Raw genomic sequence first — 25441 nt, forward strand, 5'->3', positions numbered from 1 at the left:
TCTGCTTTCCCAACTGTCCATCTCTGCTAGGTTGAATGTAAGAGCTGCCAGGAATGTTCCAGCCTGCCGGGCCCACCGTTCCATTTGCAGGAAGACAAGGCCCAGCTAAGGGGAGGCACTTGCCCAGGGCCAGACAGTGAGTCTCTGGCAAGCCCAGCATGAGCACTCAGGCCTCCTGAGTCCCAAGCCAGGCTTCCTCCCTTTGTATTCATGGTCATAGCACATAACTTGTGTCCATTCTTGAATCCTTCTGTTTCAGCATCTCTTTTGCACCTATGAGGCACTAATGTTTTTGGGGACTTCTTGGCAAAGGTAGAGGGAGGGTCAGAGGAGGCAAAGGGATGGGAAAAAAGTTTCAGTCTGCAGCAGGAAGAGAGCTAGAGGCTTAGAGCTGGGACCAAGGCATAGACAGTCAGTCAAGAAGGAAGGCACACACATCATTGTCTAAGGGCAGGGTTGGCAGTTCATTTTTCTTGGAAACCCAGGGTGGCCTACAGAGACTTCTTCCAACTCTTATCTCTAACCCTCTTGTGTGCTTTAAATCGTCAGATTCCTTGAAGATGCTAGCCCTGAAGCCCCAGAGTACCTGAAGGAAACACCCCCAGATGCATGAACTTCCTGTCACCTGAATGCAATTCATTAGTGTCAGAACCAAGGATTGAGCTGAGCTCTGTTTACATCTAGCACCCTCAGCCTTTCTGCTCATCAGGGTTGGGATGTCCTACCTGGGGCCTCAGAAATGGGGAGATCTCAGAGCTCATGCATGCTAAAACCTGCCCTCCCTTTTTATAGAGGAAGAAACTGGCCTCGAGGGAGGGGTCAAGTGATTTGCCCAAGGTCAGGATTAGAATTTAGGAAGGTGGACTCCAAGGCCAGGAGTCTTTCCCCTACCTTATGATCCTTGGGATCACTGAATCACAGATTCACATACTCACCACAGGTTTGTGCTGAACCTCTCACCTTAAGAACGAGGAAAAGAAGGTACAGAAATTTCTGATTTCCTGAGGTCAGAGTCCATCCACATGTTTGAAAACCAAGAGGAGTAGGTGGGTGCCTAAGTCTAGGCCTACAGGGAGGCCCTGGGGTGCATTGGGGTCACTGAATGAGAGAAAGGGAATGACAGAGGACCGGTATGCCTGTTGGCACCAGGAGGCTTAGTGATGCCAACCCTGACTCTCCTTGGGTGGCCTCAAGCAAGACCTTTGCCCTCTCTGGGCCCAAATTCCACTGTAAACCATGGCATTTGGTTCTGTGATGTGTCAAAAAGGAGATGGAGGAAGACCCCAATCACCCCTGGGGAAGCAAGCAGGGCAGGTGCTAGGAGGCCTGTTTTAAAGATGAGGAAATTGAGGCTCAGAGCTAAAAGGTATTACTCAAGCAAGTCTGGAGCCAGCCTTGAACCTGCACCTCCTGATTCCAGATGAGGAAGCTGGCAGTGCAGGGGAGAGCAGGAGGTCTGGCATCAAGAAGAGCCAAGGTCAGGTTCCACCAGCTAGGTGACCCTGGGCAAGTCACTTAGGGTCTGCCTCAGTTTCCTCAATTGTAAAATGGGGATAGCAAGAGCACCCCCCTCCGAGGGAGGTGAGGACCAAATGAGATCTTGGTAAGGTGCTTGGCGCAGGGCCTGACACACAGCACTGCTCTGTTACTGTGAGCTGCATCCAGATCTAAGATGGCGCCAGACACACTTTCCATCCAGGGAATCTTCTTTTCCCATTGCTGGCTTTGGTTTCCCTTTTTTATTAAGTGCCCATGTGGTAGAATGTGAAGATGGCGGTTGGGAATCCAAGGCCTTGGGCTCAACCCCAGCTCTGACCCTGTTCCCCATCTGCCTCAGCACCTGACCCTGGGCTACAGAATCACGCAGGCTTAGGGAACAAGAGCCTTTATTGGCACAGTCAGGGGGGCTACAAGGACAGGACAGGCTGGGCCAGAGGCCAGCCTGTGCATGGCAGTCACCAGCGACCAAGAGGCAGTTTCTTTCAGCATTTCACAAACTGATGAGTGACCTCGTAGATTCCCACCGATTCCTGGGCTTTTTCATCGTAGTCTGTCCAGTCCTGAGAAAGGAGAGGAGGAGTATGAAGTAGCAAGGACCCTCCAGGGCTTCTCAACCCCTTCTCCACAGCCTGGCTCACAGTGGAAAGGCCTCAGATCTGAGGTCACGAGACTTATGCCATCCTTTGGCCTCTGCACCCATGGTGCTGTGGCCTTCCTGCCAGGCCACACAGGCAGGTTAACAGTGAATCTGCCATCTGCTTGAAGCCTGAGTCCAAGCAGGGGGAGAAGGAAGCAGGCCCTGAACCTGCATCTTCCCAGCAAGGTGACCCAGGGTCAGTCCCTTCACATCCCCTACTCCCCTCACCTAGGGTGGTCACAGGAGTCAGGACTATAGTGCTCACAGGACCAGAGAGAGCCAGAAGAGGCTTTTAGGGGTCCCCCCAACTTCCCAATTTCTGTATTCTTTCATATCACTAACACTCCCCTTCCCAAAGGGATAGGTGGGCCATGCCTAACAGAGTATGACACATCTTACTCCCATAGTCCACCTCTCTTCCAAGGGGTAGCATCTTGTGCAACAATGTCCTGGGGGACCATGCCAAGGTGAGAGGCAGAGCTGGGCCCAGACCCCAGCTCTCTGTGATGCCCAGCCTCATACTCAGCCATCACATGGCAGACTTGTCCACAAAGACCAGCAGCACTGCCTCCCCGAAGAGGAGGAGGCCTCCTCCCGCCCTCACGGAAGAGCCCTCTGTACCCGGCACTATCCTTGTGGACTGTACCTTTTCAAGTAGATTGATGTCACTGAAGACTGTCCCGGTCTCTGCGCCCTCAGCAGCAAAGCCAGCCTGGGTGGAACCAGCAAACAGCTGATGAGTTTGGGTCAGGGCCCTTCAGGACATGGTCCTGCTCACAGAGCCACAGTCCTTCAATGGGAAAGCCAGAAGGAACACTAGAAACCATCTAGCTCAAGCCTGTCATTTTACAGAAGGGGAAACTGAGGTCAGAACTGTCCCTAGTTCCGAGATCTCCCCCCCTCCCACCTCTCTGGCTCCCAAATATCCTCTAACACTATAAGAGGCATGCCATGTGCCAGCCTGAGAACCTGGTGGGGTGCCATTGGCTCCTGTTCTATTCAGTTCAGACCCAGGGGCTGGACCACAGCTGGACTTTTTATCCTGGCCTGCTCTGTTCTATAAAGTCCATGCCCCCAGCACCTAGTATAATTCCCTGCACACAGGACATGCTTAATAAAAGCTGAAATCCACTTATTGTCACAAGCAGGGGCTCTTTTGTTCTCCCTGTAGGTGCTGGAGGGGGAAGCTGGGGACCTATGGATGCCATCTGGATTGTCTGTGCCCAGGCAGCTGCCCTGGCTGTGACCATGGGTGCTAGGGCTGCCATGCCTCTGGCCTCCAGCACCAAGGCAGCCAGGACAGGAAGGACCTGGGCGCGACACCACCTACTTGGGGTTGGAAGTCCACAGGCTCCAGGCCACGACATTCAAACTCCACAATAGTCTTGAACTTCTCACTGTCTTCAGCCTGGGAGAGGGAAAGGTTGAGAGAGGGGAGTTAGCCCTTCCTCAGTTGCCTGACCTTGGCAAGAAACCATCTCCCCACCCTGGCCAGCAGGGCCACCCTTAGGCATTGACTCTCCCAAGGAAACTCAGAGGGACTTGGAGGCAGAAGGGACTGAAGAGGTGACTGAAACCCCAGCCCATTCATTTTACAGATGAGGAAACTGAAGCCCAGAGGATGATTGACTTGTCAGGTTACACAGGCAGGAAGCAGCAGAAGTAGGTTTTGAAGCCAGATCACAGTTCCAGACTCAGGGTCCTTTCTCCTCCCCTCTAATGCCTCCTCTCTGCAGGTCATCACCCCCCAAAGTGCTTTCCTAAGGCCCCTCTTTTCTCTCATCTTTGCTCTGGGCACAGTGAGTCCTGAGGCAGAATGAACCACCTGCTTCTGGCTGGCCTGGGGTCCAATGCTGCTGGAGAACCTCTCCTTCCCCAGGGAGGGCCCCATGATTCATCCAAGTGCCCTCTCATCCATCCTGACCTAACTGTGTCAGTCCTCCAGGTAGGCATCGGCATTATCCCCATTTTGCAGGGGAGAAGACTGAAGACTAGGCAAGGGAATGAGCAGGCCCACACTTACACTGAATGCCCGGCAGAGCTACCCCTCCCCCACACCCACCCCTCCCCCACACCCCATGGGCTCAGGGCAGGGGCAGACTCACATCATAAGGCTTGATGCTGCTGCTCAGAATGTCTGAAACAAAAGGACAAGGTGAGCGTCCTCCCAGCTCGACAGACAGCAAAGACCCGCTGGCCGCTGACATTGCCCCGGAAAATGGGTCTGGACCCTAAGCTTCAAAGCTCCCCAAGGCCCCGATGCCCTTGTTTCTCTTTGCCCAGGCAGTTGGAAGACCACCACCAGAGACCCTCTGGCCTCCTTTTGGGGCTCCCAAAGGAGGAGACAGATTCCACTCTCCTCTCCTCTCCTGGGATCAGCACTGATTATTAACAGGCAGAACCAGGCCCTGGTTCCCCTCAGCCAGCACTATGGAGTATCTCTAATGTGCCAGGCTCTGTGCTAGGCACCAGAGACACAAAGACAAAAGCAAATTCATTCATGCCTTCCAGAGATGCCACAAACACTACACAGAGCCCAGAGAAAGTCATACTACATGGGGAAGGGGCTTGTGCTCTAGGTGAGGGGCGGCTCTTACCAAGTCCAGGGTGAAGATGTGTCATGATGTAGATGGCATGGGCAGGAGGGGCATGGGATCAGTGTGGAAAAGGAGGGGGGATTTCTTCCCCCCCCTCCCCCAGGAAAGGCTTTGGGGGCAATGCCAAAGAGTCTCTATTTGATCCTAGAAGCAGTGGAAAACCTGGGGGCTTGGGGAGCAGACAGGTGACACCTGGTTACCCAGGGGCTTTAGGATGCTTTTGTGTAGGTGTGGGAAGAGGCTGGAGGCAGGAAGACCAAATGAGTTTTCTTTAACTTCTCCAGCCAGGGACCCCAGGGGAGGATGGGCTGTCTGATGGGACAGCATTACTGTAGGGAGCATTAAAGGGGGGAGGGGATGAGGGCCTGCCCCAACTTGGGGGCAGGGTCGGATGAGAGGAGGCATCTATGGGGAATAAGCGATTTGGTGCCAGATTGGACATGGGGTGTGATTGAAGAGTTGAGGCAGTAACAGGGAATTCAGAAGAGGAGAGGACTTCGAAGCAAAGACGCCAAGGTCACTTTTGGACATGGTTGGTCCAGATGTTTCAAGGGCTGGGGCATTCAGGGTTCCGCACTGTTTGCTGTTTCATGCATGTTTGTCTTGTGTCTCCACCAGGACTAGAAGCCCCTTGAGGGCAGGGACACTGTCTAATTGACCTCTGGAGCTCCCACACCCTGGGCCAGACGCTTGATGAAGGAAGGGTGGGCAGGCAATCCACCAGTTTCAGGAGAGGCAACCTAGCTTTGGGAGGAGCCTAGCAGGGCCCCGCCAAGCACCTACCAATGGAGTTGTCCCGGGAGCAGAGCTTACATTTCTGCACCATGGTGGCAGACCCCCGGCCTCCCTTCAGGGGAACACTGTCCTGCAAAATTACAAAGGAAGACATTCAGCGGGTTTAGAAGCAAAGGAGCAAGAGGAGCCAGGGAGGGCTGGGGGAAGCCACACCGTAGGGGCTTTCATGGGCATCCTGGTAGTGTGCCCAGCGCATCAGACCTCAACAATCTGCTCTCAACCTTGGCTTTAAAATCCCAAAACAAATCTCCTCAGAGAAATCAATGGCAGGGATCTAAACCCGGTGCCTGTGAGCTGGTTTTAAAAAGGTTCTGACAACTGTATTTCAATATAACTGGTTTCCTTTATAATCAATCTTACATATTTTACTTGATGCATTTAAAAACAACTCTGAGAAGGGTCTGTTGGCTTCAAGAGAACAACAGTCAAAGGGGTCTAGGACAGAAGAGCCAAGAACCTTCCTTCTGTGGTCTCCCAAACTGCCTGGCCAAGGGCCCCTAAGCAGCTGCTCCAGGCTTTCCAAGCCACTGAATGTTCTCCTTTCTAGCCCAACACCTTGGGCAGCTTAGAAGAAAAAACCCTGAAGTCTCTTCCACGTTAGGCCCAGATTCCCTAACCCCCTTCTGGGTCTGATTTCACATTCAGTTTATCAGTGACTTACAAGTGATGAGGTCAGTCCTTGAGTGTACTACTCCCCCTCCCCCCAAAAAGTGCTTTGTAAACTACCAAAGATTCCCATGGGGCAAAGCAGAGAAAATGAGAGAGTCAGAAGGGCCCTTGGGGCATCTAGTCCCAATTCAAACCTTCAGCCCCAACATCCTCAGCAGGTCCCAGGAGTTCCATCCTGGAGCATCTCCACGAGGAGGCTCACTACCGTACCAGACATCTCATTCCAGCTGAAAACTACATCCCGGTAACTCTCAGCCATCACTCCCAGGTCTGTCCATGAAAAGTTTTCCCCACCCCCAGCCCCATCACGGTTTGATCTTCTCCAGTAACATCCCAAGGTCTCTGAGCTGGAATTCCTATTGTATGAGTTCCCATCCTGTGCCTCTTTTCTGGATCTTCTGTAGCTCATTCAAGTCTCAGCGCAATGTGTGGAAGTGACCACAACAAAGCTTCCAGATGTGTCTGCCCAGGACTGAGAGGTTAATTATGAAATGCAGGGGCTGAACCAGACCTACAGGGTCCCTCTGGGGGAAAATCCCATGATGGAAGATCAGCCCAAGCTTTTTGGCAGTGACTTCCCCCGTGCCAGGGGTGCAGGCAACCCCCAGATGACTTCCTTGGGGACTGGGGGGAAGGCTTGGTTCTACCTTCTTGGGGGTTTTCAAAGCCAGCCTTGTACAGGGCACTAGCCCCTTGCTCAGGTCAAAGCAAAGATGGGAAGCTTGAGATCTTGGGGGTCACCCACCCAGGCCGCACTATAGGTCACGGTTCAGTGGGCATCAGAAGTCAGGATCTGTGCCCACGAGCTACTGCTGAGCCCAGCCGGGGGCTTCTCCAGGGGACACAGGGAGAAGAGTCCAGCCCTGTCCCATGAAAGCCCCCACCCCAGCCAGGGGGCGATGGCTGCCCCTCCCCCCTCCCGCTGGGCTGGGGCTGCCCCTGCCTCCCGGCCGGGGGTGCTGGGGGTCTCACCATCAGCCGGAGGTACTGCCACTTGTCCGACACCTCCCCGCAATTGCCGCATTTCATCTTGGGGAAGAGAGGGAGAGGGCGGCTGCTCAGGGTGGGGGGCAGTGGTCCTGAGGCCCTGCCCAGACCCCACCCCCGGCTCCTCCCCTCCAGTCTCACTCCGCCCCTCAGAAGAACACCAGCGGGCCTCTGGCCCCGCCCCCTGCCTTAGGCCCCCGCCCCACACCCAGACCCCACCCCCTGCTCCTCCCCTCCAGTCTCACTCCGCCCCTCAGAAGAACACCAGCAGCCTTCTGGCCCCGCCCCACACCCAGACCCCACCTTCGGTCCCTCCCCTCCAGTCTCACTCCGCCCCTCAGAAGAACACCAGCGGGCCTCTGGCCCCGCCCCCTGCCTTGGCCCCGCCCCCAGGGGCCCCACCTTAAGGTACCAGCGGAAGTCGTCACCCACGGGTCGCAGGTGTGTCACGTTCTCCAGGGTGGCCTTGAGCTGCAGCCCGATCCTCTGTGCAGGGCGGGAGACACGAGGCTCGGTCCCAGCCGTGCCTCCTGCCCCCCGGTCCTCCCTCTTCTCCGTTCCCCGGCCCGCACCCCCATCCCTCCAGCCCCAAGCCCCTCGCTCACCCCCATGGCTAGCCGGAACCGCGATGGCCGCTGCGGGCGCGCTGCTTTCCGGCCTGCCGTAAAAGTGCCGCCCTGCCCGCGCACCTTGCGCCTACACGCATGTGCGGCGTAGGGCGGGGAGGCGGGGTCTATTGCCCTGGTAACCGAGAGGCGTCCCGTAATGGGGAAGGGAGCTGTCAGGCCCAGGTCTCCAAGGTCCACCAGTCATGGGGTAATTCTAGCGCCCTCAAACCTCTGGTGTTGGTCACGCACTTTGACGCAGCGGGAGCAGACGGCGCTCGCTCTCCGCCGCCCCTCCGGTGCCTCACTTTGCAGATGGGGAAACTGAGGCTCAGAAAGGTCAAGTGCCTTTAGTTGGTGGTCCGTGGGTAAGGGAGGCGCCCAAGAAGTGCTTATCGGGATGGTGCTTATCCATAAGCTCATTAGATATCTTAAACTTCAGGACCCAGCCACTTCCTTCTGCCCCACTACTCCTGGTTCTGCCCTTGGACCCCAAGTTCCTTCCCTCCCTGAGAATGGATTGTAAAGTACTTTAGGAGATGGGAGAAGGGAGCTCGGTGGGGGAGCGAAATCGAGGAAGACTTCATGGCCCAAGTAGCCTCTGGGCTGTCAGAGCCAAGGCAGGGTGTCTGGACTTTTGACTCTACACGAAAAAGGGTCAGGGAAGGTCAGACCCATGGTTTTAGCAGCTGTGTGCACTGGACACAGGCTGCAAGAGGGAGACTCGAGGCAGAGGGACATCACTGCAGCACTTACTAGATGAGAGATGAGGCCCTGAGCTCAGTTGGGAGCAGTTTTTCCTGAGAGAAAACACCAGAGATGACACAGAGGTAGCATCTGCAGGATTAGTTTGGGGAGGTGGAAGAGTGAAAGATCATTTTGAGACCAAGTGAGCCCAAGGTGGGGAGGGAAGATTTGGGGAAGAAGAATGTGGTGAGTTCAGGGTGAAGTCAGAGATGCTAGCAGGATGACCTGGTGCCAATGCCCAACATGTGTTTGGGGGACTTCAGTTTAGGACAGTGGGTCACACAGATAGGAGGAAGTTCTGGAGGAGTGGCCAAAGTATCCGAAGGACACTGTCCCTGGGCCACACCTCCATCTGGGCTAAAGGGGAGGCCTAGGGACCAGCCAAAGGGAGCCTATTGCCAGGAAGTGACAGAAGACAAAAGAAGGAACAGCTGGTCAGGTAGAAGGGGAAGCCCAAGAGCACATCAGGGGTGAAGGGCCAGCAACGACTATCAGGGTAGAAAAACGAGGACCTAAAAGACCCCTGTACTTCACCATTCAGATTCCTTTAGGGGCTTTTTCCAAGAAGTTTCAGGGGGAAGCAGACTGCACAAGCTGAGGAGGGAGTAGGGAGGAGGCCTCCACACTGAAAGTGCCACAGGCAGGGTCAGAGGAAGAGTCTTTAAGGACAGGGGAAGACCCTAGGGGGTGTTTAGGAGGTAAGAAGGGGCAGGGCTCCCAGAGAGAGAGGACCAGGACCCTGTGAAAGCAGAGGAAGGAGCATCATCAGGAGTCTGTCCATGTTGGTGCCTTCTCTTCTCCCATTGCACTATGAGCCTCTAAAGATGCTCAGACCACCCCATCTTGGCCTCCTCCCTGTGCCCAGCATAGCGGGCTGTATACAGCACGCACACAGTATCAGCTGACTGTTCAGACTCACTCCCTGATGTCAGCTGTACAATGCCCCTGTCCGATGCTGTGTAGACTTCTTAGGTAAGGAACACAAGCCACACAGCCCTCATTTCATAGGTCAGGTCCCCAAACTGCCAGTTGCTTCCAGCCCAAAGCAGGGAAGATTCAAAAAAAGCTGCTGGCTGCCGGAACTCAAGGCCCCCCAGGAGCAAGCCTGGAAGGCGATTCTGGCAAAGAACTTTGGGAGGAAACAAACTGTTCCCCACATATTTATTAAAGACAATTACTTACACAGCATATAAAAAAATATCTTCCTAGCTTACACAAAAGTCTTCTGAGATTGGGAATGAAAAATGTCACCACACACACAGAAAAAGTTAAAAACCCTCAGCCTAGATGGGCTTAATCTTGAAATGCAAGCCGATAAGACTGAAGACTAAACACTTCAGGTCCTGGACCAGGTAATAAAACACTCGCAGACCTTCAGGATCCCTAAAACACAAGGAAAGATATGTTAAAACTGTATCCAGTGAGACAGTGGGACAAAAGTGAGTCTTCTCTGACCCATTGACTAGAGCAGAGTGCCACCCAGAGCTACTGAGGCTGTTGCGGGAAAAACATCCCCATGCTGATCTGAATGTATGCTCCTCTCCCCCCATCTATGTTTAACACTTAGCTGACAGGTTTCTATAGTGATGCTACCCATATAAATGGTCTGGGATTGCTCCTAGAGAAGAGGGGCCTAAGATTTACAGTAACACTTAACAGAAAGGCAAATGTGGGAGGAGGGAAAAGAGCCCCCAAGCACCATCTCCATTCATCCCAGGACCTCTGATGAACCCAGCTACAGTTCTGTTAAAGGCTGCACCTAGGCTCTGTAGGGCAAGGAGCCTGGAGCCTGGAGCCTGGCCTGGGGGCAGGATGAGCCTCATCCCACTGGTCAGGCAGCCCACATCCTCCCCTGGCAGGCCTGTCATCAATCAGGCCCTAGCTTGGGATGGGTTCACAGGGTCACCTAACACCTCTGATTTCTCCCAGGTGTTCTTCCTAGCTGAGGATGTGGGAATATCACAGGACCAGGAAAGAGCCCCAAGGTTACTCTGGGCCCTACCTGCTGCCCAGCCAGTCTCAGAAGCCTGAGTGTGGACTGCACAAGCATGGACTTACTTGGACTGATTCACATCAATAAGGGATCCGATTTTAGATGTGGTAAAAGAAATGTGTTCGTCTCCAATTACAATTTCAAGCTCCTGAAAAGGAATGGTTTAACAAAAAAGTTATCAGAAAATTAATTATCCTGAGTCCAGGCCCTGCCTAATCACATCCACAAAACTGAGACACAGAGAAGCCAAGCTTTTCTAGTGACTCACAATGCAAAGGGACTAGGGCTCTGGTCCCAGGGATGGGGTGGGGGAGGTTCACCTGGGCTCTGGGCCCAGCTATCCTGGGTACTTAAGCTGGCATGAAGGGAGAGAGGGTGTCTGTGAAGCAGAGGTGAGGAAGGAGGCACTCCAGTCATTGGGGAGGAGGGGAAGGGCAGGGAATGCTGTGAGATGTCATGGAAGTAGACGTGACAAAGCTGGATTTGAGGAACGAGGGAGGAATCCCGCCTCCTCTCCATGCCTGAAATGCTGCCCCTCCTCAGCTCCTTCTCTCCCTTCAGCTCAAGTACCAGCTTCTGCACCAAAACTTTCCTAGATCCCCCTGGCTACTATATCGTCTTGCTTCTCAAACTCCCCTGTCCACAAACCACCTATGTTTACTTGTATTCATTCTCTTTATACCAACATGTACATTTGTCATCTCCCCTGCTGGACTCTGACTGAAAGTTAAAACATAAGCTTCTTGCAAGGAGGGTTGTTTCACTTGCTGCACTGAGAAAGACAAATTAACTGAAGACAGACCCCTTCCTGCCCGCCCTGGCCCCCACTCACCTGCCGGCCGACCCTGTCCGGTGGAGGCCACAAAGCATCATCTTCCTTTGTAATCTCACTGTCGTCAATGATTCTCTTTAGTTCCTCCATCACACTCTTGTGGACGTAAGCCTAGAAGACAGCCACTGGCTACAGACCGAGGACCTGCCCTGGGTTCTCGCCTGTCCCGGTGAAACCTCCCGTTGCCTCCTGGGAACGCTCCCCCCCACCTGCAGACCAGGGGCTGGAGGACCTTCCCAAAGCTCTCACCTCTTTTCTGATCATGACGTCATTTTTGTAATTGCTGTTGTTGGCATATCTCAGTTTTCCTACACAGAGTAAAAATCACATTGTTTACAAAAAACACTCTGGTAAAATGTGGCTGCCAAAGCAGTGTTACTCAAACACAGGCCTGACCATGTTCCTCCACACCCCCAAACTCCTGGTCCAGGGGACTGACAATACTTACAGAACCAACTATGAAATCCCATTTGTCATTCAAAGTGCCTCACAAACCTGCCCTACTTTCAAGACTTCTTCCACCTTGCTCCACTCCCCACCTCATCCTCTTCCGATGTGACTCTGGCCTCCAGGCTGTTACAAACAAGACCCTCCATCCCTCAGCTCTGGGCATTTTCTCTGGCTCTCTCCCCTGCCTGCAGGCTCTCTCTCTTCCACTGACTGCTGACCTCCCTGGCTTCCTTTAGTCCCAACTACAAGTCCTACCTTCTACAGGAAGCCTTCTCTATCCCCTCTTACTTCTGCTGCCTTCTATCTGTTAATTATTCTCTATTGATTTTGTACGTAGCTTGCTTTGTACACAACATCTACATGTCGTCTCCCCCACGGATGCTGAGAGCGCCTTGAAAGCAGGGACAGTCTTTTACCTATCTTTGTACCTCCAGCACTCAGCATAGTGCCTACCACAGAGTAGGTGAGGCTTAATAAACGTTTAGGACTGTCAAGGCTGACATTCAGAGGGAAAAACTTGTGGTGTGAAAGTGAGTACAGCAAACTATGTAATGAAATGTACAACAGGTACATTTCTCCGTCTCACAGGGAGAAGGACTGACCCGAGTGCAATCAGGGGAGCTGCCAGGTGACAGATTTTGGTTCCAATATATAGGGGACAGGGTGGGGACAGGGCCACTGGGTAGGGATGCGGCAATTAGAAGATTCTTGGGGTTGCACGGGTTGGGCTCTGATGAAGCCCCAAGAAGAGTGAGCTACCTGCCAAGATGCTCAGATATTTCATGAAATGAAAGAGAAGGTGCCCCTTGAACCCTCAGCCGCCTGCATACAAATGCCAAAGGAACAGCTGACAGGCAAGAGGAACTGAGCCTGAGCTTACAAAATGACACTGCCTGCAAAAGCCTGAAAAATCTCAAAGAAACAGGGGGCAGAAATGGATGGAGAGGAGCAAGACAAGTCCATTTCCTGGCTGGTCTTTATTAAACCTGTGATTTCCTGGGGATCGGGAACTCCCAAGGAGGAGCTCCCTCCTCCAAAGCAGATAGCTTCCCTCCACCTCCACAGCCAGCTGTCCAGCCATGAAGCAGGGCAGTTGTGAGCAGCAGCTTTGTATGCTACAAAGACGCCTAGAGTCAGAAGCGGTTCCAGTGAAGATAAGCTACGGGGCCCCTGCGTGTGGGCAGCTGAGGGCTCTGGGTTGAATGTCAGCTCCCTGGATTTCTATCTCCTGCAATTTCTGAATATCTCTGTTGCTGCTCTCCTGGATGACCACACTTCACGTGGCCGTACTCAGCAACTAACTGGTCCAGCCACCAACAAGTGCAGCCCGCCTGAGCAGGCTGAGAAGTAGAAGAAATGGAGCCGAAGCCTAGTGCAGGTGCATTCTGTGGTACTGATGGGGGAAACTCCCTGATCAGACATCTTGCCCAAGCAGAAGGGCTCATAACTTCTTGACTTGCCTTAATGATAATTTCGTCCTTCAGAAGACAACATAAGCCAGGAAATTCATACTCTTAACCTGATGTTCAACAACAAGGCGCAGGCTGATGGAGTAAAAATGGGAGAAGCCTTGGGAAAAAGTGACTAACCATTCCAGCTCTGACTAGGGATGGGGAAATCGGAGCACAGGCTGACAGGCAGCCTGGATTTCGGGGGAGCTGATTTCCGAGGGTTTGGGTAAAGGTTAGGTAAGACTCCAGGTTTTAAAAATCTAAGGTTTCGGTTCAAAAGAGTTAGTCTGGCGAAGGGCAGACGATGATGTCGGGTGCGTTGAACAGGACCTTCTTGCTCCCTACGGACCGGCCTCCAAGGTTCTGTCAGGGCAGGGCTGCAGGGACCTGCACGGTCGGGCCGATGCCGGACTCCGAGGGTGCCCCACTAACTGCCCCAGCCAGCTCTGCCAGCCTGAAGGCGTCTGCCCTCCGCCCGACAAGGTCTTCGTTTAACCCTTCACGTCCCAACCAAGCCTAGGACAAACCGGGGGAGCCGTATTTTTCCTGGGGGTCTCTGGTGCCCAGGGCACCCGGCTGCTCTGACACCCCGCAGCCTCCTGGCTTCGGGTCCTGGGATGCCCCCCCCGCACCCCCCGGCGGCCGGTCCCCTGGCACGCGCGCTTGCCCCGGTCCCCGGCCCGGTTCCACTGGTCAAACGGGAGCCCCCATCGCAGCCACGCTGGCAGGGGGGGCATTCCCCCACTTTACAGGAGCCCTTCTCATGAACCAGCATGGGGGTGCTGGCAGCATCCCAGAGAACCCAAGCGTGGGGTCCCCCGCCGCCCCCCGACTCGCCCCGTGCTCCCCTCGGTTCGGGCCCCCGCACCTCCCCCACCCCGGCCACGCCGCCCCGCCGCTCACCGTCCGGCCGAAACTCGAACTCCAGGAACTCGTGGCCGAACTTGCCCTTGTGCCCCACGTAGTAGCGCAGGTAGAAGTCGCTGGCCATGGCCGAGCCTAGCTGGGCCTGAACCCGCGGGACGCGCGGACGGACTAGGGGCCGCACAATCGCCTCCAACAACCACCCGGGCACCGCTTTTGGGCCTAGGCCGCTGGGCGCGCGGCACTGACGTCACGAGACCGCGCCCACTCTCTTCCGCCCGCAGACAGGCCCCGCCTTCCCCTTTGCGTCACCGGTCTGGCCCCGCCCCGAAAGCGAGGCGCGAGGAGGCGCATGCGCGGTGGGCAAGCTCAACTTGGGCTTTCTCTATCTCCCGGGAAACCTTGGACGGCTGTGGGCGGAGCATCCCCCGCCGCCCCCGGGCAGCCCGCTCCTTCCCCCGAAGAAGTAGCGGCCTTTCCCTGCTCTCCAGTCTTGGGCCTCCACCTGAAGCCGGATAGCCTGTGGGCAGGTCTGCCGCCGATCCCGTTCGCTCCGACCCTCCCCCGCTGCGCCCACGCGCGCCGCCCGCGGTCCGGTCCGCGGGGCCTGACCCCCAGCCTCCGTGACCCGCGGCCGAAGCCCGCGTCCAGGGATCCCACTGCGGCGGACAAGACCAAGCCCCGGGGCCGGCCCTCGTCCGCTCCGGCTCCGCCCGTCCTCCCCGAGCTGCCCTCCGCGCCCGCGGCCGCCGGTGGGATCCCCCGCAGGCCCGGGGTTTGCGGCTCCTGCCCGCCCCTGCCCCAGGCGGCCTGGGCTTTACCGCACCGGCCGGTGCTGACGGCCGCAGGGCAGGCCGGAGAGCGCTGACTCATGCACCGGTCAGCGCGCTGCTCCGCTCCGCTGCCCGAGTGTCCACGCCGGCCTCTCCCCGGCTCCGCGGGCTGGGAGTGCCTGCTTCGGCGCCGTCCCCACGCGGCCTTGGGCGAGAAGCCGTGCGCTCCCCCTCGCGCCGCGGCCTGGCCTGAGGTGACCACGCGTGTCTCCCGCGTGTGCCCTGCCTGTGGCGGCTTGTCAGCGTGCTGTGTCCGGTGGGAGCTGGACGAGGGGCTCTGTAATGGGGAGCCCCAGCTGCGTGAAGGGTCCGGGCGACCGCGGAGTGAGGCAGGCGGTGCTGCCGAGACGCGGGGGCCCCTTCGGGTGCGTGGCAGAGAGAACCCGCCCCGGAGTCTTCTCGACCCGGCGGAGGGCAAAGAAGTGCTGGACGTGGAGCAAGTAGACCGAGGTCCTGTTCGGGACGCTCTTAGCACAGCCTAGGCACCTAGAGTACCGATGCCCACTAAGTGTACGTTGTCTTCGCTGCCCCAGGAGAAGGGGAACCAGCTGGTCACGAGTCCATTTGTGTCCCCAGCGTGAAGCTGGCCTTTCATTTTCCATTCCAGGCAGCCTTTGGCGATCTCCTCCCACTCAGCCTTAGTCTTGTGGGATTCAAGGGCATCATTTAAACATATTATTCTGTAAAGATGGCAAGATCTCTCCTTCACCTCCACTCCATTCCTTCAGAAATCTATTACTAAGGCTGTGGAAGATGTCTATATAAGGGGAGAGAACAAACATTGGTTAAGCACCTACTATGTGCCAGTCCCCATGCTTTTATAAATATGATCTCATTTGATACATACGATAATCGTAGCTGGCACTGATCACTTACTTGAAGATCAGGTCCTTACGACAATGCTGTAACACAGGTGTGGTACAGGTATCCCCATCTTACAGCATGACATAATAGAGTCAGCCTCATCACCAGGAAAACTGATTCAAATCCCATTCTGACACATCCTGGCTGTGTGACTGGGAAAATCCCTTAACCACTCAGTACCTCAGACAACTTCAGGTTCTAACCTGCACTGGCACCAATGAAGTCACAGGCTCCAAAGCAAACCTGAGGTTCCATTTTTCTCCACTGTAACATTATAGCCTCTGGGGGACTTTTGGCGTGGGACACATTCACTGTCGTCTTTCTAGCTTTGTATCATCGACAAATCTGTCATAGCCCATCTGATACAAGGGACTTGGTTAGAACGCGTCAGGACCAAGCACAATTCCCCGGGGCTCTCTGCTTCAGACCTCTCCTAAGAACACTCATGTCTGCTCATTCCACCCCTTTTGTGTACACTTCATTGGAGCAATGCCTGCGTGACACCCCAAGTCCCTTCTCTGGGCCTCAGTTTGACCAGCTGTAAAATGGGGAGACATTTTCAGCTAGAAAAAGGAATGAATATTTATGCAGCAATCTCTGCGTGCCAGGCACTGTGCTAAGCAATTTACAACTATTATGTAATCCTCACAACAACCCTGGGAGGTAAACACCGTTGTGATTCCCATTTTACAATGGGGGAAATTGAGACAAAGAGAAGTGACTTGACTTGCCTAGGGTCACATAGTCATTGTGTGAAGCTGGATTTGAACTCAGATCAGACTCCAGAAGTGCTTTATCTACTGCACCACCTAGCCACCTCTAACTAGCTCGCCTGTCTCAAAGGCAGACTGTGAACCCACGTCTTCCTGCCTCCCACATCTTCGCTCCAGCTCTTATGTCACCTCCTAGATGCTGGGGTTGGAAGCTCAATTCCGTGTGGACAGTCTTGGGCGGGTAAAGGTGGGAACTTCTAAATCTTAGAGCTCAAAGCAGCGTTGTGTTTCTGGCTTTATGATGACCCTATTTATTCTTAAAAACAAACCCTAATATTTGAGAGTCGGGAAGAACAGTTATCTGTAAGAATTATATTGGGGGCAATGCAGATAGAGATTAAAGGAGGAGAGGAAGAAAGGCTCTTCCTTACATATGATAATATTGAAACATTAAGTAATGCAAAATTTTGCATTACTTAGCATCTTTCCCTATTGGGAAAAGGAATGGACCTTTTGGGAGAGACATACCCAAGGAACAGGAGGGTCTGATGACTGCACAAGGGCAAAGATAGGAGGCCAAACCGAAAGCAAAGAAATGTATTAGCATGCTAAAGAAACTGCTGACCACAGCTTCAGTTTTCTAGGGTGCAGATTTGGTTTTCATAATGTTCGGGTTTGCTTAGCATACAAATTCAAACAGCAGCATTCTGTTGCAACTTAGAAATCACACCTTTAACAGAAAGGGGTTTCCATCAGGGGATAGAAAAACAGAGAAATGGGGAATCATTCAAGGGAGAAAAGGGGAACTTTCTGAAGGAATATTTACTGGAAGGAGAGACATTTACCTGTTCAAGGGCACATGACCAAATACTTTTAATTTTATGAAACATGTCCAAGTAGACAAAACTGCAGGGTTGAAATAAGCATTCAGAGCAGAGGGCAGATGTCTCTTGTCCAAGGACAGCAATTAATTTTTTCAGCAGTGGATATAATCATCCACTTTATATGATTTGTTATAATTTAATTCTCCTTACTTTCTTTTAGAAGGACATCAGATGGTTGAAGGATTTCTACATTGTTAGTCCATTAAGATGTTGTGAAATGATAATGGTTCCTATTCCCTGCCCCCATCACATTCCCTTCCAGTCAAGGTGCATCCTCTAACATGTACTGTTCCCTCTAGCAGTCTGTGCAAAATTAGTTGTAGTCGTTGTCCTTCATTCTCTAAGAGGATCAAAATGACATCACTATGTTGGGTCAAGGTATAGTGTGTCTGACTGTGGCCAATCAGACCAACACAAGCTCAGAAGGCTCTACTACAGATCAGGAGTGGAGATGGCTCTAAATTTATGCATTTCATGTTTCTTTTGGGCTACTACAATTTGGCTTTGCTCATAGAGCACAGCACTGTCTTTGGTGGGGACATGCTAGGCTGGACAGTCCTTTGCCAATATCTTACATGTTTCACAATTGATTCCAAAGTTCTTCAGAGACCTTGAGAGTGCCATTGTACCACTTCTGGCCTCCATATAAGTGCTTGGTTTGTGCAAGTTCTCTGTAAAATAGTCTTTTAAGCAAACATCCATTTGGGATTTGGACAACAGTGACCAGAATATCCAAACTGAGTTCTCTGCAAAATAGTCTTTTAAGCAAACATCCATTTGGGATTTGGACAACAGTGACCAGACTATCCAAACTGAGTTCTCTGCAGTAGAGTCTGGATGGTTGGCAGTTCAGTGTCCAGTGCCTTATCTTGCTGGGTGATCTTCAGAATCTTCCCAAGACAATTGAAATGGAAATGATCTACTTTACTGGCATCGCGCTGGTAGACTCTCCAGATTTCACGGCATACACCAATGAGGTCAGCACAGTGGCTCTCTAGACCTACAGTTTGGTGGGCACCTTAATACCTCCTCTCCAATTTTCCTTTAGAGCCTCCCGAAAGAGTAGGTCCAACCATGTGAATGAGAGCATTCACTCTCAGTAAACCCCAGTGATTCCCTCTCACCCCTAGGATCAAATATAGAACATTTGGTTTAGTGTTCAAAGCCCTTCACAATCCAGCTCCTTGCCATTTGAGACCCCTTGTACCTTGCCTCTTTCCTTGTACTTTGTGTCTTTGGTTCAGTGACACTGGTCCCCCCTTATCACATCTCTTGCATTTCCACTGGCTGTCTCCCATACTTGGAGTGCTTCCCTCTCCATCTCTGTCTCTTGGCTCTCCTGGCTTCCCTTCAGACTCAATTCAGATCCCACCTTCTACAAGAAGTGCTTCTCAATCCCCCAGTACTTTCTCTCCAAGATTACCTTCCATTTAGGCAAAGGAACAAACATTTACTAAGTACCTACTGTGTGCCAGTCACTGTACTAAGTGCTTTACAGATGTCACTTGGTCATTTACACTGGTTATATCTCTCCTATGTACATAGTTATTTTCATCTCATCTCCCTCTTTTGAATAGTCGAGCACCATGTTTTCACCTTTCTCTGCATAGCACAGTACCTAGCTTTTTGAATGACTGATTAGTTTCTGAAATAAGCTACAGGTGGTCAGGGACACAATTCTTTCAACTGTATAAAATAAAATAACTGTGTTATATGGTTAATCATTCTAGGATGCATATAGTGTTTTTCTCCTTTTAATAAAAAATTCCCCACTAATACATTAACCTATGTACTTTTAAGTGAGCTGCTGTCCCTCTCAGTATACCTGGGGGTCACTGGGCACCTGTTTTCTCAGGAATCTGGAATGGGACTGTGAACTGAGAGTTACAAAATCTTCTGGGATGTTTATTCTTTCAGCGATCCACATAGAGTTTTAAGTGACCACTAAGAGCAGAGTACTATATTACATGGTGAGTGATGACAATGAAAAATCCCAAACAATCCCTGCCCTCCGGGTGCTTACACTCACTCCTCAGCCTTGGCACCAAGAGCCAAGGTTAGAGGGTTAGAAGCAGATAATAGTGGGATACCCCCATAGAGTAACCTCGGGTCAGATGAAGCAAGAGAGAGGGCATCAGCAGAAACAAGGGTGGCCACTTCAGAGTCATCTTGGGAAGTTTGTTGTGGTTCAGTCAGGTCTTGATTCTTTGTGACCCCATGTGGGGTTTTTTGGCTGATATACTGGAGTGGTTGGCCATTTCGTTCTCCACCTCATTTTATAGAGGAGGAAATCGAGGCAGACAGGGTTCAATGACTTGTCCAAGGTCACACATGAAGTGTCTGAGGCTGGAATTGAACTTGAGTCATCTTGACTTCCAATCTGGCACTCTGTGCACTGTGGCACCACCTAGCTTCCCTCTCCCCACCCCCATCATCCTAGAAGATACCTCAATAAATGCAGCCAGAGGAATTCAGTTTCCCGACGGGCTGCTGTGTGTTTTGCAATCAGGTTAAGAGATGATTGCCTTAGCTCAACAGAGGTGAGAGTGAAGCAGGTGGGTTAGGACTGAAGAGGTGGCAGCCTTTAGCAAAGTGCTTGGCACACAGTAAGTGCTTAATATGTGTGTTCGTCCTTAGTTGCCAAAGAACACCATGCCATCAGAGAAATGATGACATGACTTGCACTTGACTTTGTTTTGTGTAAGGAAGGGCTGTGCAGGTCACCAGCCTCACTTCTCCTCCAGAGCCATCTGAGTCCAGTGACCAGATATTCATCAGGATGAGTGGAGATAACCCAGGGTGAGGCAATTGGGGTTAAGTGACTCGCCCAAGGTCACACAGCTAGTGAGTGTCAAGTGTCTGAGGTGAGATTTCCCAGCTGCCCCTAAGTGCTTAATAAATGTTTATTTAATGATTGGCATACACAGTAGGGCTTGTCACTCAAGCATCCTCCAAGATGCTTAGGAGAAAAGACTTGTCTGTGGAAACACTGCCCCCTGGTGTTCTCTCTGAGCTATTGCTCAACTCCTACCTACTGTGAATTTGGACGCTTGGTTTTCAGTCAGCAAAACCGATGGCGTTTGAAGATCCACTGGATCCCAGAGGATCCCACATACAGGTATGCCAGAGTCAGCTGAAACCAGGTCAGAGAGCTGATGATTAAATGTGCATTGTGAGCATTCACACTTTGGAAACTGGTAAATGCTACAAATCGGGACTAGATTTACTGTTTGGTTGAGGGTCTTTTCTTTAGAAAGTGAGGCAGAACACGATAAAAATTCAGATTAAACTTAAAAGTATGTCAAGTGTGTTCATACCCCCCTTACCCACACACGCAGTCTGAGGCAGCTGTTAAAAATTTATCAGCACACCACTGATCACAGAGCCAGAGCTAGGAGAGACCTTAGAATCCATCATTAAAAAGAAAATGAATCAGTCATCCACAGACTCACAGGTTTAGACCAGGAAGAGTCCTCGGAGGCCCTCTACTCTACCTCCCTCATTTAACAGAGGAGGAAACTGAGGCCCAGAGGGTTGAGGTCACTTTTGTCCAAAGGAGACTCTAAGGGTTCATTTTCTAAAAAAATTCTCAATAAAATTTCTTCATGACTACAATATCCAAAGAAGTCAATGTACACAAAATAGATTTGGATACACTTTCTCAGGAACACTGCTCAGATAACATTCAGGTGGGCAGATTGCACAGCAGGCAGAACACTGGACTTGAGGATGAGGAACATGAATTCAAATCTGGCACCAGACGCTTACTAGCTGTGTGACCCTGGACAAGTCACTTCACCTCTCTCTGCCTCAGTTTCTTCTGCTGTAAAATCGAGGGGGATAATAAAAGCATCTGCTTCCCAATGAGAGATTATGAGGATTAAATAATATTGTAAAGCTCTTTGCAAACCTTAAAATGTTATATAAATTATAAACTTATTATTAAGGGACATGTATATATACACACATACATACATGTCACACATTGTGTGTATAGTATGTTATACGTATATATGTGTGTTTATGTATGATGAGTATATATAGTGTGTGTGTGTGTGTGTGTATATATTTATATATATATTCTGTTATTATTACATTAGGAACTTAAATGTCTTTTTTTAATGCCCTTTTTGAAGAAAATTTCTTCTCAGTAATTGGACTGATGAGGTAATTATCAATAACATAAACCAATGAAAATAGAATTAATTAACATCACAACCCTGAAATTCTGTGCTCCTTAGACGCCTCAACAGGCAGTTACAGTCATCACAAGAGCTACAGCAGACAATAATTAGTCCCTTTATCATGAGTTCCATATTTATCCAAGTCTCAGACGGTTTCCTAAGAAATTATTAGTAGGGAGAAAACATGTAAGTGTATAGAAGGGAGAATATGATGCATTGCTTCCATTTAAAAATCCATTGGCAGTAAGTTGTAACGTGTTTGCTGTTGTTCGCGCTTCTGTTTTTACCTCTTAATTGACCTCCCTGTCTACATTCTCATCCTTTACGTGTCATCCTCTTCATATTTGCAAAGTACTTGGCACATAGTAGGCACTTAAGGCTGTTCCTCTTCCCTCCCTGCTCCCATGTAGCTACCAAATGCCCACTCTGCCTAAAGCAGAGGCTGAGTAGGTCATTCTCCTGCTCAGGAATGTTCAGTGGCTCCCTACTGCCTGACGGATGCCATCCAAACTCCTCAGTCAGACAGTTATCTTAAGCTCCTCACGTAGGGCTCCAAGTCACTTTCTTTTTTCCTGTTCATCAAGAAGATGCTTCAGTCCTTTAAGGGGGAAGAGACACTTCTTAGAAGAACATCGCACCCCCAAGCTTGACTAGCGACTTGCAAAAAGAAAACTTTGAGCAATATGGCCTTTGTAATCTAAGTGGGGTTTTTCCTCCTGAGCAGTTTGACACATTCCACCTTCCCACTGAACCAACTGACTTGAGGTTCCCCCAGGTCATCATTCCATCGGTCATCTCCTCACCTTTGCTGCCTGTTCCACAGCCTTTCCTTAGCTTGGGCCCTTGGAATCCTTAACTTCTTTCAAGGATTGGCCCCAGAGCTCCCCCATGCAGGGATAGGAGGGGTGCTTTCTTCACTACAAGCTCCAGAAAAAAGATATTTAGGATATGGGGTCAAAGGACCCTGTGATTCCAAGGCACCCTGTGACTTCTGAAGATGTATTCACCAGGCCTTGTAAATGTTTTGATTAATACTAGAACTACTGGGTAGATGGAACAAGTGCCTAGCAGGTGCAGATCACTGTGCTAAGAACTTCCCAAGTATCTCATGTGGTCCTCACAACCCTGGGAGGATAGGTACTGTTACTATTTTCATTTTATAGTTGGGGAAACTGAGGCAGGGGGAGGCTGAGTGACTTACTTGCCCAAGGTCACACAGCTAGTAAATGTCTGAAGCCAGATCTGAACTCAGGTCTTCCTGACTCCAGGTCTAGGTTCTGTCCAGTCAGTTGCCTCTAACACTGATGAAATGTTAACAATGTAAGGACTGCCTAGGAATCGACCAGTGCAAGCCCTTGTTTTTCTAGATGGGGAAACCGAGGGAAGAACTGGAAGAGGGACTTGCCTGTGGTGACTGACACTTGTTAGTGGCAGTTAGTCCTAGAACCAAATGTCTCCTGATTGTGATGGATCAGATGTGGACTCCCTTCAGCTAGTGGGGCTCTGGTGGGCTGAGGGTTCTTTCTGATTCTAGAATGTAAACAAGAGACTCAAAGAACTAAGACTGGAAGGGGCCTCAGAAACCAATTCTCCCATTTAACGGAGGCTCAGAGATGCTTAATGACTTGCCTGAGGTCATATAGGGAGTAAGAGGCAGGATTTGAACTCAGATCTTGACTCCAGAGCCCAGGTTCTTTCTATTGTACTGCATTCTGTTAGTATTCAATAAATTCAGTTATAGATTCATTCCCAATACGAATACTACAATTGAAGGCATTTTTCTCTGAAGTATTATATTGGGGATCATTGGTCTCTGACCAATCAATTCCCAGCCCAGCCTCATTTGATACAGACACATAGATAACTAAGGTGTTGAGGTACTGAGGTGTTAACAAAGTTCACAGGTGTGAACCCATTATCCCTTTAGAAAGTATGAAAAGTTTTCTTTGATTGGATTGGAAATGCAAATGCCATTGACAAGGTGTCGATCAGATTCCTAAGAGACTGAGCTCACCAGCTTTTAAAGGATACATAGCTTGTGTGGTGCAACCATTGCCCCTACACCAGATCAAGGAGGAGGGATTGTTTTGTTCTCCTTTTTCTCCATTAGCTATTGTGACTAGTACCAGTCTTATTTGCCCAGTAAGAGACATCCTACCCAGTAGTTAGTTAGTCAGTTCAAAAGAGTTCTGGACATAGCTGATACACATTCAGCAGAGAGATGAGAAACACACTCTCTCTTCGCAGAGAGACAATAGCTTCAAGGACCAGAGAAGAAAGTGAACTGTGGTTGGATGCAACTGATACAACTGAACACAACAATCTGTTCTTGCCGTGCCATCTTAACAGATGCTTTTACTTTGAACTAATCATATCTGCTGGCTTATTGTTAGTGACAGATTCATTGGTGGGGGCTCATGAGCCATAGTTTTAGGAGTCTAGACCCACAGGGTTCCCTGGAACCTTCGAGCAGCAACCATCCCTTGGGAACTAATCTGTGAGTGCCAAGTTGGGGAGTTAGACCCCAGGGTTGAGTGCTATACTTTCTATACTTCAAATTCCTCCTGGCTAATAACAATCTCTGCACATAGTAGGTAATTTTTAAAATGTGTGTTATATTGACAAGTTTTAAAATGGATGGTGATGACAAACTGGACTCTGTTTTTCTCCAAAGAAAAGTTCAATTATAACGTTAAGCCCTCCCAAAGAAGGGAGTTGTGGATTCCTGGCTGCTGCTGACAGGATTTCACTCAGAATACTGTATTTTTTTTTCCTTTTCTCTTTTTTTTTTTTTTGAGGGGGGGAAGGCAAGGCAATTGGGGTTAAGTGACTTGCCCAAGGTCACACAGCTGGTGTGTCAAGTGTCTGAGACTGCATTGGAACTCAGGTCCTCCTGACTCCACCACTTAGCTGCCCCCAGAACACTGGATTAACTGGTACAGCCTGGTAGATAATTTATCTGACCAAGATCAACAATAGCTTGAGCACAAAGGAGCTAGTCACTGGAGCAGTGTGGTCCAGTGGCTAGAGAGCATATTAAGTAAGTTTTCTTCACAGCCTTGCCTTAAGATTATTTTTGGCAAGTTTACCTTTATCTTTACCTAGGTCCAGTTCAGGTGCCACATTTTCCCCAATGTCCTTCCTTAATATGCCTCCCCTGTCCCCCAAGCAGCACAAATTCCCCTCCTAATGCTTTTCCTGGACTTTTGTTGTGCATGGACCAACCTCTTCCTTGTGTAAGAGTTGTCTATGTATATGTTTCTTCTCCCCTGCCCCCTGCCCTTATTGGTCTAAAAACTCCTGGAGGCTGGTAAGTATCTTAACTCAGAATTGTATTCTTAGTAATGAGTACAGTTCCATATATAGAACTGTACTTATATGGAACTTACATGGAACAGGTTATATGTCAAGAGGAGGTTATCCTCCAGGAGTTCAAGGATGCCTCCATTGTCCATCTCTATAAGGGTAAAGGGAACAGATTGTCCTGTGACAATCACAGGGGGATCTCTTTCTTAGTCATTGCTGGCACAGTTCTTGCTAGAGTTCTCCTTAATAGGCTAATCCTTCACCTGGAAGATGGGCATATACCTGAGAGCCAGTGTGGCTTCAGAAAGGGCCAAGGAAAAGTAGACATGGTGTTTGCTGCCCAACAACTTCAGAAAAAATGTCAGGAGCAGAACAGAGGTCTGTACACAATGATTGTAGATCTGACCAAGGCCTTTGACACTGTTAGTCATGAGGGCTTATGGAAAATTATGTCAAAATTTGGTTGCCTGGAGAAGTTCATCAATATTGTACATCAATTTCATGATGGCATGTTTGCCGAAATTCTGGAT

At 50.8% G+C, this 25441-nt stretch overlaps 2 protein-coding genes and 1 long non-coding RNA gene across 3 annotated transcripts; 1 reads left to right on the forward strand and 2 right to left on the reverse strand.

Moving 5' to 3' along the window:
- Positions 1 to 1869: 1869 nt before the first annotated feature.
- Positions 1870 to 7875, reverse strand: CZIB (CXXC motif containing zinc binding protein). The gene is made up of 8 exons (XM_072649514.1): positions 7791 to 7875; positions 7588 to 7671; positions 7171 to 7227; positions 5518 to 5599; positions 4243 to 4274; positions 3468 to 3545; positions 2784 to 2849; positions 1870 to 2060 (listed from the first exon to the last, which is right to left on the reverse strand). Exons 1-8 carry the CDS (start codon positions 7794 to 7796, stop codon positions 1983 to 1985), a joined length of 483 nt encoding a protein of 160 aa, XP_072505615.1. The 5' UTR covers positions 7797 to 7875; the 3' UTR covers positions 1870 to 1982.
- A 112-nt stretch (positions 7876 to 7987) lies between these two features.
- LOC140530165 (uncharacterized) lies at positions 7988 to 10662 on the forward strand. The gene is made up of 2 exons (XR_011975819.1): positions 7988 to 8158; positions 10467 to 10662. It is a non-coding gene; the product is annotated as an uncharacterized lncRNA (long non-coding RNA).
- Positions 9685 to 14478, reverse strand: MAGOH (mago homolog, exon junction complex subunit). The gene is made up of 5 exons (XM_072649513.1): positions 14167 to 14478; positions 11612 to 11670; positions 11363 to 11473; positions 10596 to 10678; positions 9685 to 9920 (listed from the first exon to the last, which is right to left on the reverse strand). Exons 1-5 carry the CDS (start codon positions 14252 to 14254, stop codon positions 9821 to 9823), a joined length of 441 nt encoding a protein of 146 aa, XP_072505614.1. The 5' UTR covers positions 14255 to 14478; the 3' UTR covers positions 9685 to 9820.
- Positions 14479 to 25441: the final 10963 nt, after the last annotated feature.

The sequence above is a fragment of the Notamacropus eugenii genome, chromosome 2, assembly GCF_028372415.1.
Source record: "Notamacropus eugenii isolate mMacEug1 chromosome 2, mMacEug1.pri_v2, whole genome shotgun sequence".
Taxonomy (NCBI): domain Eukaryota; kingdom Metazoa; phylum Chordata; class Mammalia; order Diprotodontia; family Macropodidae; genus Notamacropus; species Notamacropus eugenii.